This window comes from Gopherus evgoodei, chromosome 1 (genome assembly GCF_007399415.2).
Source record: "Gopherus evgoodei ecotype Sinaloan lineage chromosome 1, rGopEvg1_v1.p, whole genome shotgun sequence".
In the NCBI taxonomy this organism is placed as follows: domain Eukaryota; kingdom Metazoa; phylum Chordata; order Testudines; family Testudinidae; genus Gopherus; species Gopherus evgoodei.
Genome location: NC_044322.1, coordinates 40,460,841 through 40,480,327, shown reverse-complemented (window position 1 = coordinate 40,480,327; position 19,487 = coordinate 40,460,841). Strand labels below are relative to the sequence as shown.

The 19,487-nt window shown below is 43.3% G+C and overlaps 1 protein-coding gene across 6 annotated transcripts; it reads left to right on the top strand.

Moving 5' to 3' along the window:
- The first annotated feature begins 5,802 nt into the window (after nucleotides 1–5,802).
- On the top strand, nucleotides 5,803–19,243 carry RNF6 (ring finger protein 6). 6 transcript variants are annotated; one of them, XM_030562330.1, is made up of 6 exons: nucleotides 5,931–6,038; nucleotides 6,491–6,718; nucleotides 12,424–12,521; nucleotides 12,607–12,814; nucleotides 13,479–13,586; nucleotides 16,677–19,243. In XM_030562330.1, the coding sequence occupies exons 4-6, from the start codon at nucleotides 12,622–12,624 to the stop codon at nucleotides 18,440–18,442; spliced, it is 2,067 nt and encodes a 688-aa protein (XP_030418190.1). In that variant the 5' UTR covers nucleotides 5,931–6,038; nucleotides 6,491–6,718; nucleotides 12,424–12,521; nucleotides 12,607–12,621; the 3' UTR covers nucleotides 18,443–19,243. The 6 variants fall into 6 exon arrangements, with proteins under 6 accessions (XP_030418181.1, XP_030418174.1, XP_030418190.1 ...); XM_030562305.1 differs by having other exon boundaries at nucleotides 12,602–12,814; XM_030562321.1 differs by lacking the exons at nucleotides 5,931–6,038; nucleotides 12,424–12,521 and adding an exon at nucleotides 5,803–5,893 and having other exon boundaries at nucleotides 12,602–12,814.
- Nucleotides 19,244–19,487: the final 244 nt, after the last annotated feature.

The window sequence follows — 19,487 nt, the reverse complement described above, 5'->3', positions numbered from 1 at the left end:
AAGGCATTGGAATGGGAAGTGGATGTCTGTTTTTCATCAACCTTCATTAGGTGACTTTTTTCCAAATCAGGAAAAATGGTTAGTGTAACTAGTTGCTCATAATAATTAAAAATCAAAGCTCTACTGTAAAGTACTACATTGTGGAAAATATCATTACAGTAAATATCTGGGGAAATCGTATGGATTATTAGAGAGACAGAGTGGGTGATGTAGTGTCTTATTGGCTCAGTTTATGTTGGGGAGAGAGACAAGCTTTTGTGCTTACACATAGCTCTTCAGGTCACTGAAGAACTTTCAGGCTCTGAAGAAGAGAGTTTTGAGTAAGCCCAAAAGCTTGTTTCTCTCACCAACAGAAACTGACCCAATAAAAGACACTACCTCATCCACTTTGTCTAATACCCTGAGACCAGCTCAGCTACAACTCTATTAATAACTAAAACTACATGTGCATATTGGAAGAGAATACTGTAAATAATTTTCCTGTATTGTTGATCAGTCTGATTAAGAAATTAATTTAAAATTGTGCAGTAAATTTGGGGATAGAACTATGACAACCAAACTAATTTTCTTAGTAGCCTTTTCTTTTCAATGAAAGTTTTGTATAAGGAGAGGAAGCAGGACAGATCCAGGAACACTTTACACTTCTTCAGTGTACCCTTCTAACATACCTTTCCCATCTTCTGGAGGAGCAACTGCCAGGAGAGGGTTTGAGGGAAGGAGACATTTTGATTTGACTAAGGGAAATTGATGTGTGAAAAAACTGATGATGGTAACGAATTTCAAGTAGAATTGAGTCACACTGGGAGAAAATGGACTGATTATGTATGTTGAGGCAGGTACATCAATTTTTATTCTGGATGGAAAATTGATTCTCATGAATGATACATTTTGGTTTGTCTACAGGTGCAGGAAATTGAGGGAGGGTGGCAAATTGCTATTGAATGTGGTGAAGAAAATAAATATGGTCTATGAAGTGCCACATCCCATCTGCTGCCCAGTAGATTCCCTTGGTGGGAGGGGAAAGGTGTTGTGCTGTCTGGACTGGTTTGGGATTGTGAGTGCCTACCTTAGGGCAACTGTTAAATAGCAGAGCACATACTCCAAACACATGGTATGTTCTATAACTAGATTTCACTAACCCAGTAACAAATGTTAATTCCGGAAGCACTGTACCAGTCTTACCATGGAGTCACAGATAGTCCCCTTGGGCATTCCAGTCTATTTTTCCACCCAGGCAAGCTGGACCTAGTGATAGTTGATGCTAGACATCAAAGATTCAGGTTTCTTCCAGTCCCAAGAGACCAGTTCAATTTGTACTGCAGATCTCACACCAAAGACATCACTTGTAGCCAATCCTATAATAAATCCTTAGTTTAGTAAACTAGGAAGAACATAGTGTTATTTACAGGTTAAAACAGGCAACATGTATACACAAATTAGTTACAGTCTATGGTTTTAAAAGGTGACAGAATTGTAGTAATCTATTAGAACTAACCCCAGGTTGATCCGAGGGATCTCTGCTTCTGTTCCATAGTCCCAGCCCCATGACAGTCCAAACAGCAAAGAAAAAAATTCTTTTGTCCCTGATTTATCCCCTTTTTCCAGCATTCAAGCTGATGAGATGAGCTTTCTTGCAAGTAGCACCTTCATGGGTGTGAGAGGGCCGTTAACCAAGTCTTTGTTTAGTGATGTTCCACAATGGCCCATTTAATTTTGAGAGTCCTCCTTGATGGGCAGAGGACCATTCCTCCTAACTGGATTCACAGGGAAAGCATTTTTATAGTTATAAAGCAAAATTTACATATCACCTTATAGCATATGATAGAGATTACAAGTGAAGTTAATGCATGCAGCAATTTACAAGCATTCCATAGAGTCTAAATGCTAAATACACTCTTATAAGTACAATATCTATCTTGAACAACACTAACATGCAGGTGGGCTGGTCTAGTATCCAGCTATGAATTTGTCAGTGCTCAACTGACTCCTACAGCTTTGGCAAGAGCTGGCACCTCATCTGCCAGCATCGCAATCAACTATAAAGGTTCTACAACCAATTTGCCGACAGATTCCCTTGGTGGGAGAAGTGATCTATGAGATGGCCTCAATACAAAGAATAGTCCGCACTATGAAAAAGTTTAGGTAGCTCTGTGCCTGTGCATAGGAAGCAAAAAGCAAACCTAACTAGGAATTGACAAGTTTCATAAGGGATACCATTTCTTCTATTTTTGTAACTCAATAGTTATCCCACAAGAGAATAAACTAATCCCGGAGTCTGTCTTCTAAGAGGGAGCCCTATTTCCCTATTAATTGGCCATCACACAGCATCCTCAGCTCCCAGCCCCCTTTGCTCCCACAGCTGGTAAAAGCTGTCTGGGTGGGGGACCCAGCTCTGTGGCTGGCAGAGCCCTTTGGAGCAGCTGCTGCAGGGGGAGCCCTCCCGGCACACAGCCCCTAGCTATTCCCATCCTTGCACCCAGGGCCGGCTCCAGGCACCAGCACAGCACATACGTGCCTGGGGCACCAAGCCGTGGGGGGCGGCCTGCCAGTCACTGTGAGGGTTGCGTTTCTGCTGGAGGTTCGCCAGTCCTGTGGTTTCGGTGGTAATTTGGAGGCAGGTATGCTGAAGGCGTGAGACTGGTGGACCTCCCACAGAACTGCCACTGAATCCACGTGACCGGGGCAGACCTCCAACAGAAACACCACCAAAGGCTGCCTGACTGCTGTGCTTGGGGTGGCAAAAAACAGAGCTGTCCCTGTCTGCACCCTGAGCTACTCCCCTGCATACAGCACCTCACTACACCCTCCCTACACCCTGAGTTACCCCCTTGCCCTCACACAGCCCCTAGTTACTCCCTCTCTGCATCCTGAGCTGCCCCCATGCCTACCTCTTTGAACTGAGCCCCCCCACCTTTGATTTATAATTTTGGTTGCACACACACATCCCTCCAACCCAAACAGGCAGGTGGCCTGCTGAGGTGAGTAGGTGGGGAGGTGACCTCCAGCCCTGGACCTGCCGTGCAGAGCTGGCTCAACCCCTGCTGGCCCCTGCCCACCCAAAATAGAAGTCACCTACACCTATGCCTGAGCCCCCTCCCCCCCCCCCCAAGGGCCCTGGAGTTTTTGTAGCATGTTGGGGGGGGTGGGGCTCAGAAAGAAAAAGGTTGAGAACCCCTGAAATAGAAGACAGATTGTGGGGAAGGAAGAGAAACAAAGGGCAGAAAAGTCAGAAGTCCAAAAGGTGAAGAGACAGAATCAGACTGTATGGTCCAAAATGCTAAAATCCTAACCTTCAATCAATTCGACATGCTCAAACTCCTGTGCCCTGGTACACCCCACTAACTTCATTGTGGCATCACATGGGCAAAAATAATTCACCTTCCAAGACTGCAGCCTAACAGCATAGAACCTAATTGTGCAATGACATTGATTTCCCACCATGTCCCCAGCACCAGTGGGAATGACAGAGAGGTCTGCCTGCACCAGCTGGCTGATGCGTCAGAGCTGTAGCAGCTCTGGACAATGCAGTAGTACCAACTCAGTTTTTATTGTAACTCCAGTGACTTTTGGGGCATTTTTCACCTGTCTCATGAAAACATGGTGAAAGATTGTCAACTCACAAATTTCCTCTAAGCCCAGGTCTACTCTGGCAAGGGGGCTGACCTAAGATACGACAAAGTTGCATATCTTAGGTTGACTTACCTGGCCACGAGGACGGCAGCGAGTTGACTGCTGCCAGTCCCCCATCGATTCCGCTTTCGCCTCTCACGAGCTGGAGTTCAGGAGTCAGAGAGCATGATCGGGGATCGATTTTATCGTGTCTACACTAGACACAATAAATTGACCCCCAATAGATCAATCACTACCTGCCGGCAGGCAGTGAAGACCTGCCCGGGCACCATCTCCTTTTACTGCTCATGGGGTTGAAGCCAGCAAGATGGCCACTATTTCCCAGTCTATCTTCATGTGGAAGCAAGGCTGGCCTTAGTAAAGTTGCCTGCCACCTCTTATTGTTTTCAGTGGGAGTGAAGCTATGTCCATAGGCAAAATGGCTGTCACTACTCTATAGTCAGAGTGTCGAGACAGGCACTGTGAGGAACAACAGAGTCACTCTGTGAAGGTGGATGGGAAGAATGAGTGGGAACAGGAAGCAGATTTATGGGGAGGCCAAGTGGGGTACAGAAGACAGTCATGGGAAAGGAGGGGATTGGCTGTCAGCTCCCCTAGCCTAGGGACATAGTGGGTCAGGGGAGTGCCTTCTGAATAGCCAAGGTAAGGCAGTGCTACAGTCTCTCACAAATTGATTTCGAGTTACAGGATTTTGGCCTCTGCCAGAGGATCTGTTGCACAGTGCTAGAAAGTCCTCCAATTTTCAGAGCTGGGTAGAGCTATGTCTGAGAGACCTGCTCTGCTACTGAGACTTGCTTTCAGTCTAGAGTAATATCTTACCTCACCCACCTTGTCTCTCAAATATTCTGGGACTGACAGGGCTACAAGAATACTGCATATAGGCAATGGATGGCAGTTCCCTTATCTTGAGGTGAGGAGGGGGTAAGTGGCATCTCCCCATGAGCAGCCAGGGAAAGGCATGTATAGCATGCCCCAAACTTTGATTAATATCAGTTTGAAACATCAAACACATCAGCAGGAGTTGTGGGGAGTCAGGAGCCCAAAGCCTAAGGAAAAGTCATGAGCTGATGAGATCTTTAAAATCTGGGGGGGGGGTGGCCTCTGGAGCCAATCCACTATGTCAGGGGTGGGTTCACCACCTTTCAAGTACTGACAGGATTGCCAACCTTCCCGGTTTTGCCAGGAGTCTCCCAGAAGCAGGCTCTATCTCCCAGAGGCCACTGAAGCCAAACCGGGAGATTTTAGGTCGCTGAAAGTCTGGCGGCACATTGGGGCTAAGGCAGGCTTCCTGCCTACTCTGGCCCCATGCCACTCCCAGAAGTAGCTGGGGCCAGCATGTCCCTGCAGCCCCTGAGTGGGGAGCAAGGGGTCTTTGTGCACTGCCCCTGCCCCAAGCGCCAATTCTGCAGCTCCCATTGGCCAGGAACTCCAGCCAATGGGAGCTGCAGGGGCAGTGCCTGCAGGCAGGGCAGCACCGTGCCCCACCCAGGGATCTGCTGGCCTCCTCTAGGAGCAGCATGGTGCCAGGGTAGGCAGGGAACCTGCCTTAGCCCTGCTTCGCTGCTGCCCAGGAGCTGCCTGAGGTAAGCACCACCCAGCAAGAGCCCACACCCCTCCCCAACCATCTGCCCCAGCCCTGAGCCCCCTCCCAGAGCCAGCACCCTGTACACCCTCCTGCACCGTAACCCCCGCCCCAGCCCTGAGCCCACTCCCACACCCAGACTCCCAGAGCCTTCTCCCACACTCCAAACCCCCCACCCCAGCCCAGTGAGAGTGAGGGAGGGTGGTGAAGAGCGAGCGACGGAGGGAGGGGGCCTGGCACGAGCAGGGGGAGGCGTCGGAGAAGGGCCGGGACTCAGCCAAGGAGCAGGATGCGAGGCAAAGGTGTTTGGATTTGTGTGCTTACACCGTTGGCAACTCTATTGAGCTTGCTGATAGTGCAATAACCAGAGGAAGGAAACAACTGGCGCTCAGGCGCGCCCCTCCGCCCTGCTCCCATGCTACCCCCGCCTCCCGCCTGCAGCCCCGGCCCCTCAGTCTCCCTCTCACGTGCTAGAAGGGCCAGCGCGCGGGCCGCCCGGGGCCTGCCAGAGGCTATGGGCAGCGGGAGAAGAGATTCACCTGTGCGCATGCCCAGGGCGGCCCCGTCTGACTGCGGAACATTTGTTCGCTGCTCAGTGCGGCCACCCGGACAGGAATCATCGCTCCGCCTCCAGCGCGCGGGGCTGGGGAATCGGCTTCTTTCCGGCGCTGGCGGCGAGGGGTGAGCAAGGCCGGTGCGTGCCGCCACCCCCACGCTGGGCCCCCGGCCCTCCCGCCGGGCTCGTCTCCTTGCCCTCGGCTCAGAGGGCGGCTCCGCGCAGCGGGGAGGGGCGTCGCCCCGGCCGGGCCCCTCTGCAGCGCCCGGGGTGAGCAGGGTCCCGGCTGGGGCTGGGGAGGAGAGACAGGGTCCACCTCGCCCTGCCGCAGCTGGTCTCTGGCCGCGGCCGTGACGGGCGATTGGAGAGGAGCGGTGTCCGTCACCCTCCGCCCTGGGTCCGCTAAGGGCGCCGGCCCTAGGCAATGGCTGCGCCGGGCACGGGGCCGCGGGGAGCCCCCCCCCCGCGGGCGTCAGAGCCGTATCCCGGGCAGAGTGGAGCGATCCCCGCCCTCCCGTGAGTGCGGGGGAAGGGCCAGCAGCCTTGCGCCGCCCCACCTGCTGGGGCCCTGAGGCTGAGGAGGGAAGGGGCCCTCGCCGTAGTGTCTGCGTGGGCTTCGCTGGGGCTGGTGTGGGGCTAGGCCAGCGGGCCTAGCTCTTGGCGCTGCGTCAGACCTTGGCACTGCGTCTTTAGTTACATGGGGATACTTCCGTTGGTTTCAGATTTTCTTCAAAGCCCGGGGACCTCGTCGCACCTGGAGGGTCAGATTTGACAGCAATGTCGTGTGTGCCTGTCTGCCAGGGAGGCCTCTTCATCTAAACTCAACCCTCACCCCTCTTGCAGCCACAGAAGGGCCTTTTGGAAAATGATCACTTATTTGAATCCTGGATACAAATTAATGGAAAGAGGCCAAGAGGAAGAATAATAATCTATATAGTGCTTTGATTAAAGTGAGTGCACATTCTTTGATATGGGAAAGGGTTATTGTATTGGTTCTGAATTTAGAAATGTATAGAATAAAATCATTGGTATGTGTAATTTCTCTCAAACTTATACCCATCGGTTGCATCCGACGAAGTGGGTATTCACCCATTAAAGCTCATGCTCCAGAATGTCTGTTAGTCTATAAGGTGCCACAGGATTCCTTGCTGCTTTTACAGATCCAGACTAACACGACTACCCCCTGATACTCTCTCTCAAACTGTGGGGGGAAATTGCAAATGAAGAGGAATTCTGAGTTATGCTTGTATTATTCTTGCCATTGTTCTATTTAATAGTTAATACACCTCCTTAATTTAGGGCTTGTCTACATTTAGGGTTGATGCTGTACATCTATAATACATCAATGGGAAGAGTTCACCCATGGGCATTGGTAATTCACTTCAGAGAGGCTGGAGATAGGCCAATAGCAGAATTCTTCTGTCAACCTAGGGCTCTCCACACAAGTGCTTAGGTTGGAGGAGTTTAACTACAACACTTAAGGGTGCAAATTCACACCCTGCGTGCAACATAGCTGGGTCCATCTGATTTTCTAGAGGGCCAGCCCCTAGAGTGTGATGCTTTCAAATACAAAAGTATCTTGTTTTGATAGTGGTCAATAATGTTAAATATGAGATTGGTTAAAATAATGGTAAATGGCATTCATGCAGATTGGGTTACTAACTATATATAAACACCTCTTACTGTTCCCAAGTGAGAGACAAGTGGGTGAGAATGTTATTGAACCAACTTCTGTTCATGAGACACAAGCTTTTGTGTTTACACAGTTCTTCTTCAGATCTTTGTAAGTTCCTCTGACAAATAGAAGTTGGTTCAATAAAAGATTATCTCACCCACCTTGTCTAATACCCTGGGATCAACACAACATTGCATGCTCTTAAGTGAGTGATTTAGAGCCTGTTTTTTAAACTATCCTACCAGAAGGCTCAAAATGGCCATTTAACTCTTTTCTTCTACCACATACATGCTTTAAAGAAGAAAAAGGGCAAATATGTTGTTGTGCATGAGAAAGGGAGCAGGAAAAAGAAGAGTTCTCTTTGAGAGCTTATACTGAATGAAGAAAGATTAGTTGACATGTCAGTTTTCATCTTAATGAAAAAAGATTGATATGCATCTTCCTGGGCATTATGAGAATATGTTAAAGAAATCAATTGGCTGACAAAGTTGAGGGGGAGGCAGGAATATTTATTTTCTCATTTTAGATATCTAGTTTTCATATAAATTCACAATTTGTTTTTATCTCCTCTTTTGCTGTAGGCAGGATCAGACTGGTAGGTGCATAGAGATCTCTAATATGAGAGAGAAATACTACCAGAAATGGTCAGAGATTTTAACTTCCTAGTTAATAGATAGAAGAACAAATGCTGTTAGTGGTCAGGCCTAGTTATTTGTGGATATAACAGACCAGATTTCTTCAGCAAATAGTCACTTAAACAACAAGAGGTAATGCTGGTTTGAACTTGATTTAGTGAGTAAAGACATTATAGAAGAGCTGGTCATAAAAAATAATCTTGGATCAGGTGACCCCTAGTTGACTGTGTAAATTAAATGGGAGAAGAGTCAAAACCAGGTTGTAACTACAAGGTTTATTTCAAAAGGGCAGATTTTGGGAAAATAAGGGAACTAGTTAATGAAGTCATCTGGACTGAAGAGCCCAGGAACTTAAGTGTGGAAGAAGCTTAGTTTTTGCACCTTTAAGAAATTCCATGTAGAATTTGCATTGCGGGGGTGTGAGGGGAGAGAGAAGAGACTTACATGGGGGTAAATAGAAAAAGGAATAAAGTGCAACGTGGGTTTGCCAAGGTAGATGTTGCCAGACTAACCTGATATTTTTGATTAGATAACATATATGTTCAGACAAGGGAAATACAGGAGACCTAATTTGCCTGGGCTTCAGTAAAGCATTTGATATAGTCCCACACATGAAATTATTTAAAATGCAGACAATGGGGATTAGTTCAAGATCTGTAACTGGGTAAACAACTGATTATTAGAGAGTGTGATGAGGCCACCCCTCTCTAATGCACACCTGCATCAGGTGGGTGCAGAGCTGTGCTTTTTGCTTGTAGTGTCCCTGTTTACAGTTAACCTTGACAGAGAGGTCTTCAGGGACTCATCACTCCAGCTAAGCTATGTATAGTCTACATGTCTGAACACACAAACAAAAAGAGCCAACAGGGCCAGTCACAGTGCCTTTGGAACATGTTCAGCCCTGTCTCGGGGCTCAGTTTTCAGCCCCTTCTGGGCTAGCCTAAAATCTATCCCTGCCCAGTTACAGAGTAGTGCTCCCATGGCCTTCTCCCTGGAGATGGAGTCCTGGCCTTCACTGGAGCCTCTAAGCAACACTTGTCCCCTTCTCAAGGCTTTGGCCACTCTGCCAGTGGCCTACCCACTACTCCAGATCCAGACCCAAGGAGCCTATAAAAAGTAACCACTTACTGCTTTCTGTAGTAGATGCTGCTATTCCCTGGGCCACTTCCCACACACTCCACTTCACCCTGAACTCAGGGCTGAAGATCCCACATGAGCTCCCACAGCCAGCAAAGAGCACCTTCCTGACTTCACTGATCCCCAGCAAACAACTTTCAGGCCCTGCAGCTCCTTTTAACTGGGCCTGCTGTATGCTGATTGGCCACTTTACCACAGCCTCTCTAGGCAGGCATGGAGGACCCACCTTCAGTGCTCCTTTTCTTGTGTGGAGTGTGGTAGGACCACCAGGCCTCCAGCAGGGGGCCTCAAAGGTCCTGGTACACCCCATCACAGGGAGACAGGGTTATGCTGAAATGAGAGCTATCCATCTGGAGGGAGATTACTAGTGAAGTTCCTTGAGGATCTATTTGGGGACCAATCTTTAATCATTAGGGACCATGGCACAAAAAGTAGAAGTATGCTAATGAAATTTGCTGATGACAAAAAGTTGGGAGGCATCATCTGTACAGAGAAGGACTGGACTATTATATATGAGGAATTGGGTGATACAGAGAATTGGACTAATTGTATTATTAAATTTCATCCAATTTCTAAGTGCAGGCTCATGTACTTAGGGAATAACAAGAATTTCTGCTTTAAACTTGGGGCTCAGCAGTTGGAAACAACAGAGGCGAAAGACCCACATGCATTAGTTGATCACAAGATGAGTATCAACTATCAGTATAATGTGGCTGTGAAAAAGTAAAATATGATCCTACAATAACGTGAGCTATTTCTAATAGAGATAGGTAAAGTACTAATGCTATTGTGCAAGGCATTGGTAAGATCTCAGCTGGAATACTGTGTACAATTCTGTCACCCATGTTCAAGAAAAATGATTTCAAACTGGAAAAGGTGCAGAGGAAGACTACTAAAATAATCAGGGAAATGGAGAGCCTATTTTACTAGAGGAGACCAAAAGAGCTTGGGTTGTTTAGCTTAGCAAAATTTAGACTGAGATGGAATATGATAATTAACTGTAAATATATCAAGGTGGCAATCACCATGGAGGGAGAAGAGCTATTTAAGGCAAAGGACTATGTAGGCATAAAACCAGAAGGGTATAAACTAGCCATGAATACATTTAAGCTGGATATTAGAAGGATGTTTCTAACCATCGGAAGAGTGAGGTTCTGGGACAGCTTTCCATAGGTGGTGTGGGGGCAAACAAGCAACCTAGTTTTAAGGTGGAGCTTGATAAATTTAAAGTATGGAATTGTCTAACTGGATTGCCTGTGATAGCAGAGTCACTGAGTCCAATTCCCTGCTATGTATGTTGTTTGTTTTTCGTTTTGGATTACAAACCTTTTGGGTCTGCTTGCCAGACAATAATTAGCATGGAAGAAGGTGCAAAGACAGTTGTGGAAGAAGCAGACATGATGGGCTAGTGAAAACTAGCATCAGTGCAAGTGTGGAAAATTGGGTGAATGTGAAAAGAAATAAAATAAGTAGAGAGGGGGACAGAACTCTGAAGAACCTTGATAACAAGAAGTTTGAACTTAATGTGGACAAAAGGGAGCCAGTGGAGGAATTTACAGCTCAATCCAATTCCTGTTAAAGTCAGTGGGGAGGAGACCTTTCTTAGAGGAAGTTGGATCAGGCTCTTAGAAGTGGTGATATGGTCAGGAAGATTGACTTAACAGCTATGTTTTGAATAGATTGAAAGGAGCAATGTGTATTGTTTAAGACAGCGGTAGGCAACCTATGGCACACGTGCCAAAGGTGCCACACGAACTGATTTTCAGTGGCACTCACACTGCCTTGGTCCTGGCCACTGGTCTGGGGGCTCTGCATTTTATTTTAATTTTAAATGAAGCTTCTTAAACATTTTAAAAACCTTATTTACTTTACATACAACAATGGTTTAGTTATATATTATAGACTTATAGAAAGAGACCTTCTAAAAATGTTAAAATGTATTACTGGCACACAAAACCTTAAATAAGAGTGAATAAATGAAGACTCGGCATACCACTTCTGAAAGGTTGCTGACCCCTGGTTTAATAGAATGCAGTAAGCAAGGTGGGGAAGATGAGGGCCTGGACTAAAATTTTGGTTGTGGATATAAATAAGGTCTTTAATCATAAAAATATTATGGAGAAAGAAGCAACAAACTTTGGCCACAGCCTGGATGAAGGAAAGAAAAGTCAGCAATGACTCCAAGCTTATGGGCGTGAGTGATACAAGGGATGGTATTTCAGTCAAAAGAGACAGCTAAAAGGGGCTTAATGGGCAGTGTTTGATGTGGGGAGAAAGAAATTCCATTTTGACCATTTTCAGTTTAAGTTGATGAGACATCCAGGAGGGGGTGTTAGAGAGACAAGTTGAGATGCAGGATTGAATAAAGAGCGATAAGTCAGTGGGAAGGTAGATTTGGAAGTGACTGGAAAGACAGTTAGCTGAACTCCTGGGGGCAAATAAAATTACCCAAGAATAGAGTGTAAAGTGAGGAGACCAAGGATGGTACAATAAGGGACCCTCCACCAGAGAGTGTGAGAAGGGGATATTAACCTGTACCCAGTAAAAACAGACTATTAAAATGCTGATCTATCAGTACAAGGGACTTAGTCATGTTTTGTTAATAAGGTTTGCAATCAATGTATCCTTGATTTCCTGTCTTTCTTGGCAGCAGAAGGAACAAAGAGTGTGTGTGAGAGTCTAGTCTTTCCTCTGTGATTCTGAACTTGACATAGTTATGCATCCCTTTGTCAGTCTGCAGTTTGGATGAAAGACTTGGAAGAAAAACCTAAAAACACTATCAGAAGTGAAGCAATTCCCCAGCATGGTGCTATAGGGCTTATATTGCTGGAAGTGTTATCCCTTACATGTGAGGTAAAACTGCAGTCCTAACTATTTGTCATTAAAGATCCAATGGCTAGTATTCTTCTTTATAGTAATAACTCTGTTATCTCATCAGAATTCTATGCTGGGTAATTACATTTGATTTACCAAAATTTCCCATGCTATTTCACCTTACTCCTAAACTGCTGCTGTGATTCATCTCAGAGTGGCTCTATTGCAGTGAGAAGCAGGAAACAAAGTTTTGTGTTTATTTCTTTATATTTTTAAGGTATTCTTATAAGGCTAAGAATAAAACAGTATTTGTTTGATTTATCTTTAAGAAGTTGGTATGTCAACTTATTTGTCTTTTCACTGAGAGGGTGACTTTCATTATTGTTTTAAACAGCCAAGAAGCAAGATATTTGCCCAGTAAACTCTTTGTTGGTGAATTAACCTGACAAATAGGGACATACAACCTAGTTCGTGTCAAGTTCATATTAATAGGTAAGCTAGGTTAAATGAGAAATTGAGCAACTGATAACCTGGAGTTATACTTCACTGTACTGATCTTTGGTTTTGTTCAGAACAGCCTGTTTATCTCAGCATGGATCGATCTAGGTCTCGTTTGGTGGGAGGTGATGAACAAGCCTCTCCCCTAGAACGCAGTCATGGTGAAGATGAGAGACAGTGGCAGCAGGAGCGCCTTAGCAGAGAGGAGGCCTATTACCAATTCATTAATGAACTCAGTGATGAAGACTACAGGTTAATGAGAGACCACAACCTTCTTGGCACTCCTGGTAAGATATGGAGGGTTACAGCAAACGAGACAGCACACTGGTATAAAGCTGGAATGGTGTTATGCCAGCATACCTGACAATACAATTTGGTATGTGTGTCGGGAATGACTGAAAAGTGAGGTTTTTTTTTCTTTTAAAGTTGATGAACAATTTTAAATGGGTATTAAAGCTTGTGAAACAAAAATTCATCCTCACAGAATAATGTTTAGATTTATAATGTGCATCCAAGTTATAACCCCTGGGAACACATACAATAATTAAAATACTCATTTACAAATATCATACTTAAAGTACACCTTGTATAGAAGAGAATTTCTTCAGCATCTGAATTCTTAGAACATACTGATGCCGATAGGTTGGCGGGTTATAATGACATGCAGTCTTCTGCTTAGATACGTGTAGCCGCTTTGTTTCTGGTGCCTACTTTTTTATTTTATTGTCTATATTTGTATTGATTGTAATTTTATAATCATGCTGGTGTCTCTCCTATGTCTTACTGTTTTTACTTTATTTCTGAAAATGGTCAGTAACAAAAAAAAATATAGGAAACAGTTTCATTGTTATGCTTGTATAAACGGGTAATATGCAAACATTTTTGAGACAATCAAAATATTTTACTGAAAGGCTGAGGCCATATATTACCTAAATATGTGAACTGTTTCAGGAGAAATAACAGCAGAAGAGCTACAGCAACGTTTAGAGGGGGCAAAGGAGCATCTAGCATCCCAAACTGATGTAGAATATAGGGAAGGTGAAGGAGAAACTGCTGGAGGTAAGCTTTCTTCATTTACTTCTAAACATAAAGCATTGAATGTTTCTGTATATTAAAATACTGGCCTGTTCAAGTGACATCCATGCTAAGTCTATTTCTTCTTTGTTCTATGTAGCTCTTTTTCTCCCAAGTACCAAAAAGAATAGAATGTATATCCTAATGATGTGAAAGTAAATTAACTTATAGTACTTCACAATAACTGATTTAGATTTGCAACAAATTACTTACCCTGACCCTTCCTCTCCAAAAAGCAATATTTGTACAGAAATAATTTACTTATTTGTTTCTGCCTCTTAAAAATAAGGATAGATTAAGCTTTTTTTAATTTATTATAGAAGTTGGCAAAACAGATAACATAAGGAGAGAAGTGATATCCATCTGAAAAACTAAAATTAATCTTTTAAAAAAACAACAACAACAAACTTTTGCTTGTTTAAAACAAGGTAAATTCTATGTTTACATTAATATTATCTCCCTAGATAGATGTTTAGGTTAAAAAAGGCTATCAGTAGTTAAGTGGATATTCCCAAATTAATGGCCCAGAATTTGATTAACTTCTTCCCTTCATGAATCTGACTGGGCCAAAATCTTGCTCTATGTGATAGGGATGAGGATTTTTAATTTTTTTGAGTGAGAGTCGTTTTTTTTTTTCTGTAAACAAAATCCTACCAAAACTTAACATCCTTCTCTGTGGGCAGGAAGGAAACCTGTACATATAAATGAATAGAAGAAAAAAGTGCAGGGAAACAGACTTAATTTTCCAGAGTCCAAGGGATAATTCTAAGTAGTTAGTAAAAATGTGGCACTTTAAAATTGAAATATGTTGTCTGTGCCCTCATTAATCATTGAGAGAATGCTGAATGATTAGCCGGGTTTTTTTGATGAGGACTATAATCTAGTGGCTTCAGCTGTAGTAGTATTTCTAGTGTTGTAGCAGCCAGGAGCCCCACTCATGGATTTAGAATCCCATTGTGCAAGGCACTGTACAAATGCACAATAAGACAATAGACAATCTAAAGGTAAGACAAGACAACAGGTAGATACAGACAAGGGAGGAAGCATAAAGAAAGAATAGTATATAATAGGCAGTCATCTCAGCATACCAGCTACCTAGCAGCTATCAAGTAGAATAAACTCACATAATCAGAAAACAAATGCTTGTATTGACTCCATCCATATAGCATATGAATGTTTTCCAAATTAAACTAAAAATAAGTGTCTTTATTCCATCCCAGCTTGTAGGAGAAATACCTTGATTAAGTCAGTGTGTGTAACTGATTGGGAAAGCAAAGTCGTAGACGTTGTGGTGCATATATCTTTCATACATGCTTTTCATATACTTGAGAGCCATACTAAATCAGACCATTAGTCCTTGTAATCCAGAGTTTTTGTTTCTGACAGTGGCCAATATTCAATACTTCAGAGAAAGGTGCAAGAAAATTCATAATACCCAGTTATTAAGTAACCTGTCCAAGTGGAAACTTTTTTTCCTAACCCCAGGCAGTTAGTGGTTGGCCTGTGGCTTGATGCGTGAGGAGTTATACTCCATAAATTTTCATCCTGTGTTATGACTGGATGTGATAAATTAATCAACAGCTAAGTGATATCCTATAATCTAATTAAACTATTTGCAATGAATTGTTTTGTTTATAGCCTTGATCTTATAAAACTAAAAATCAGTTAATCACATTTGACTATCTGTATATAATCCCCAGTGCACTTGTGTGGGCTTGATGATTCCATATGACTTCTTCCCCCACTTTTTTAAACAATTTAATCCAGTGATACCAGAGGAAACTTTTCCTCTTGCGTCCACCAACGCACCCACCAGAAGTAATGGAATGTGCCTGTGCCCCTTGTGCCATGTGTGGAGTCACAGCTGGGCCAGGGGCTGCAGCCAGGAGTGGGGGCAGGGCCAGGGCGGAGCTGGGGGCAGAGTGGGGCTGGGTGGTGGTCTCTTCCCCATGGGGACCAGGCCCAGGCCCCGCCGTGTGTCCCAGACATTCCTCCATGCCCCCTAGGAGGACGTGCCCCACAGTTTGGGGGCCACTTGTTTAATCGACGGATATGGTTGCGTCAGGAACTCTTCTTTATAGTACTGCACATATACTAAAATCTAGCAAATGGAAACACCTTTGGAGATAGGTGCCCCTTTGAACTTCTGAATTCGATTCACTCTCCATTAAGGAGCTTTACCCATAATTACAACTTGGACTTAAAAAATGCTACAAATAACTCCAATGTGGAGCATCTATATGGATCTCATTTAAATCTTCAGAGGCTGTTGAAAGCCATGATTACATTGCATTTTCAGCATCATATGAATGGAATTAGAATCCATTTTGTAACATCTAATAATGACTACACCTTTTGTAAATCACTGAAATCCTAATCTCCTTTAATTACTTTTTTTCAGATTGGAAGTTGATCAGTTGGGGAGGGTTCAGATAATAGTCATGAGAATGATTAAAGGATTAGAAAACATGCCCTTCAAATTGTTCAGTCTATTTAGCTTACCAGTGAGAAAGCTAAAGGATGACTTGATTACAGTCTATAAGTACCTACAAAGAGAACAAATATTTGATAATGAGCTTTTCAGTCTAGTAGAGAAAGATATAAGGTGACCCAGTGGCTGGAAGTTGAAGCTGGATAGATTCAGATGGGAAATAAGGCATAATTTTTTAACAATGAGGGTAGTTAGTCATTAGTGCAGTTTACAAAGGATTGTGGTGGATTCTCAAGCATTGGCAATTTTAAAATCAAGATTGGATTTTTTCTAAAATATATGCTCTAAAAATTATTTTGGGGGAATTCTATGGCTTGTGTTAAACAGGTGGTCACACTAGATGATCATAATGATCCCTTCCTCCCTTTGGAATCTATAACACTGCATACTACAGGCAAAGGTTTATCTTCAGCAAAACAGCATCAATATAGCCATATATGTCACATACTACTGAAACAGTGTAAATCAGGAAGAGAGCTTTAAAAAAGGCTTATAGGTAATACATGGTTTAGAGTGCATCATGGCATGCAAAATGTGTAAGCTTTTAAACATTAGAAAAATAAGAGTTCTTTATCTGCTTACAGGTTCAGAGGTTCTTGGGGAAAATTCAAATGGTGACTCTCTGCTAGAGTGGCTGAATACCTTTCGTCGCACAGGAAATGCTACTCGCAGTGGACAGAGTGGGAACCAAACTTGGAGAGCTGTGAGTCGGACAAATCCAAATAGTGGGGAATTCCGGTTTAGTCTTGAAATCAACATAAATCATGAACATAATAGTTTTGAAGCTTCTGGTGATGAATATATGGACATTTCACACTTGGATACTAGCACAATGCATGTGGACAATCAACATCAAAGAGCAGTCAGTCCAGTAGCTACACGAACTAGGAGCAGGACCTCAAGAGATTCTAATGGTGAAACTTCTAACACTGCAAGGACCAGAACTGTGAGAAATTCTCTGGTACAAAGCACTGAAGAAACCTCTTCTCCTGTCTTGGGAAGGCTCAGAAGCAGAACTAGGGAGTCAACAGGCCGTTACAGAACAAGAAGCACTGCACGTAATATTTCTTCAGACACTGGTGAACACAATGTTGTTAGGCGAAGGGAAATGCAAGAAACAGTTACATCCACTGGTCTCCAGAGAGGTAGAGCTAGAGCTAATGTTCAGATGAATACAAGACAAAGACTAGGAATTCTAAGGTTAAGATCTACTTTAAGTAGTCGAAGCCGTTCTCCATTGCAAAGACAAGATGGCTCTACTAATTCTGAGGAGCATGGTCTGAGGCAAAGTAGGAATTTACAGCAAATCTCTAGTAGGTCTACTAGGAGATATACAGCTCAGCTGCCCTCTGAGCCAGATGAACAAACAGTAGGTAGCACACAGACACCACGATTTTTTAATTCAGCCCCAACATTGGGCATAACATTGGAAGAGGATGAATCTAGTAGATCAACAGCTGCAGTTAGGAGACATCCAACTATTACACTAGATCTTCAGGTGAGAAGAATTCGCCCTGGGGAAAATAGAGATCGGGATAGTATTGCTAGTAGAACGCGCTCTAGAGTGGGAATGGCAGAAAACACAGTTACTTTTGAAAGTGATAGTGGTGGATTTCGCCGTACAATTTCCCGATCAGAACATGCAGGTATACGAACCTACATTAGCACTATACGGATACCTCTTCGTAGGATTTCAGAAACGGGGGTTGGTGAACCTTCATCAGTAGCTCTTCGGTCAATTCTAAGGCAAATTATGACTGGTTTTGGAGAACTAAGCTCCTTAATGGAGAGTGAATCGAATTTAGAAGTTCAAAGGGGCAGCGAGCACTTATCAGGTATACAATCAGAGCTGAATAACTCACACACAGTAAATGATAATAGTGAATTAAATGAGACTTCAGTTAGGCATAGATATGTTGAAGAAGGCAGTAGTGAAACAAATGGAGAGAATGATGGGACTCAACATTATAGTCTCAATAATGAAAATTGGGAGAGCAGACAGTCTCAAGAGGCAAACAACTTGGTTGAAAATGGAACACTGCCTATTCTTCGTCTTGCACATTTCTTCTTGCTAAATGAAGATGATGAGGATGAGCACTTGAGAGGTTTAACCAAAGAGCAGATTGACAATCTGTCTACCCGGAACTATGGGGACAGCCACACAGAGAGTGAAATAAGTAAAACATGTAGTGTTTGTATCAATGAATATGTAACAGGGAACAAGCTAAGGCAGTTACCATGCATGCATGAGTTTCATATTCACTGTATTGATCGCTGGCTTTCTGAAAATTCTACTTGCCCCATTTGTCGGCAGCCTGTATTAGGGACTAACGCAGCAGACAATGGATAAAGTTATTTATATGGTTTAGTATTCCGTTAATTGCTATATTTATGGTGAGCCAAATAGGATGAATTATCATTTGGATAAGGGTACATTTGCGTGGAGATTTTTGTTAGACTTGTTTAACGATATAAGAAAGTTGCCTAAACTTATTGTAAATGCTATGTTTCTCCTTCCAAAGTGCAGATCTAGTAGTATATGTAGAGCCAAATGATATTAATAAAATTTATATTTTTTTAGGTAATATTTTTATGCTAAGCACTTTTGTAAATATAGAAATGTAATAGTTAATCAGTCCTGCTAAATGTATGTTTGTTTTTAATGGTGTACTCACTTTATTTAGATTACACATGGTTTCACACAGGCTGACTACTGTGTTGAGAAATTGGTGTCTAAATAACCATTCATTAGCTTTTTGTTCTAAGAACAATTTCTTTTACAGAAGGATATCTTGCTGGACATGTTTGCTAAAGATATTTAAGTTACTTGAAATGCTCAATTTAATACACAGTATATTTTTTTAATATTGAAATATCCTTTCTGAAAACCTGCAAGTTTGGTTCTATTTAAGCTTCTTTATAGCAATTTTTGCATGTGGTTTTACACAATGCTTAATGTTGACAAGTTCTTATTTGAAAGTGGATTGGATTAGTTACATTTTGAAATGTACATAATTCTATGCAGTGTCTCTGACAGTTGCTGTCTTTCAATAGACAGCAATCAGATCAGTCAAAATGACAATTCTAAGAATGCCTGCCTCATTTGAATATAAACACTTGTTGAAAAAAATAAACATTTTAAGAGGTTTTATGCAATTCAAAATTATTTAATCCTAGTGTGACGGGTTTCCCAGGGGGTGCCACCTGGAAGTGGGGTAGCACTGAGCCCTCTGACCAACCAGCCTGGGCTCCCTCTCACACTCTGCTGCTGTGATAAGCTGCAAACATGCTCCTGGTCTTACACTTCCACCAGCATACACACATGTAGGGACACACCCAACTCCAGTTACATGCAGGGTCTCTGACTAGCCATTGCACAAATCAACAGTAGAAGG

Coding starts and splice junctions, on each gene's coding strand:
- RNF6 (XM_030562321.1), top strand. CDS start 12,622: ATGGATCGATCTAGGTCTCGTTTGGTGGGAGGTGATGAACAAGCCTCT. Junction 12,815..13,478: donor CAACCTTCTTGGCACTCCTG/GTAAGATATGGA, acceptor GAACTGTTTCAG/GAGAAATAACAGCAGAAGAG. Junction 13,587..16,676: donor TGAAGGAGAAACTGCTGGAG/GTAAGCTTTCTT, acceptor ATCTGCTTACAG/GTTCAGAGGTTCTTGGGGAA.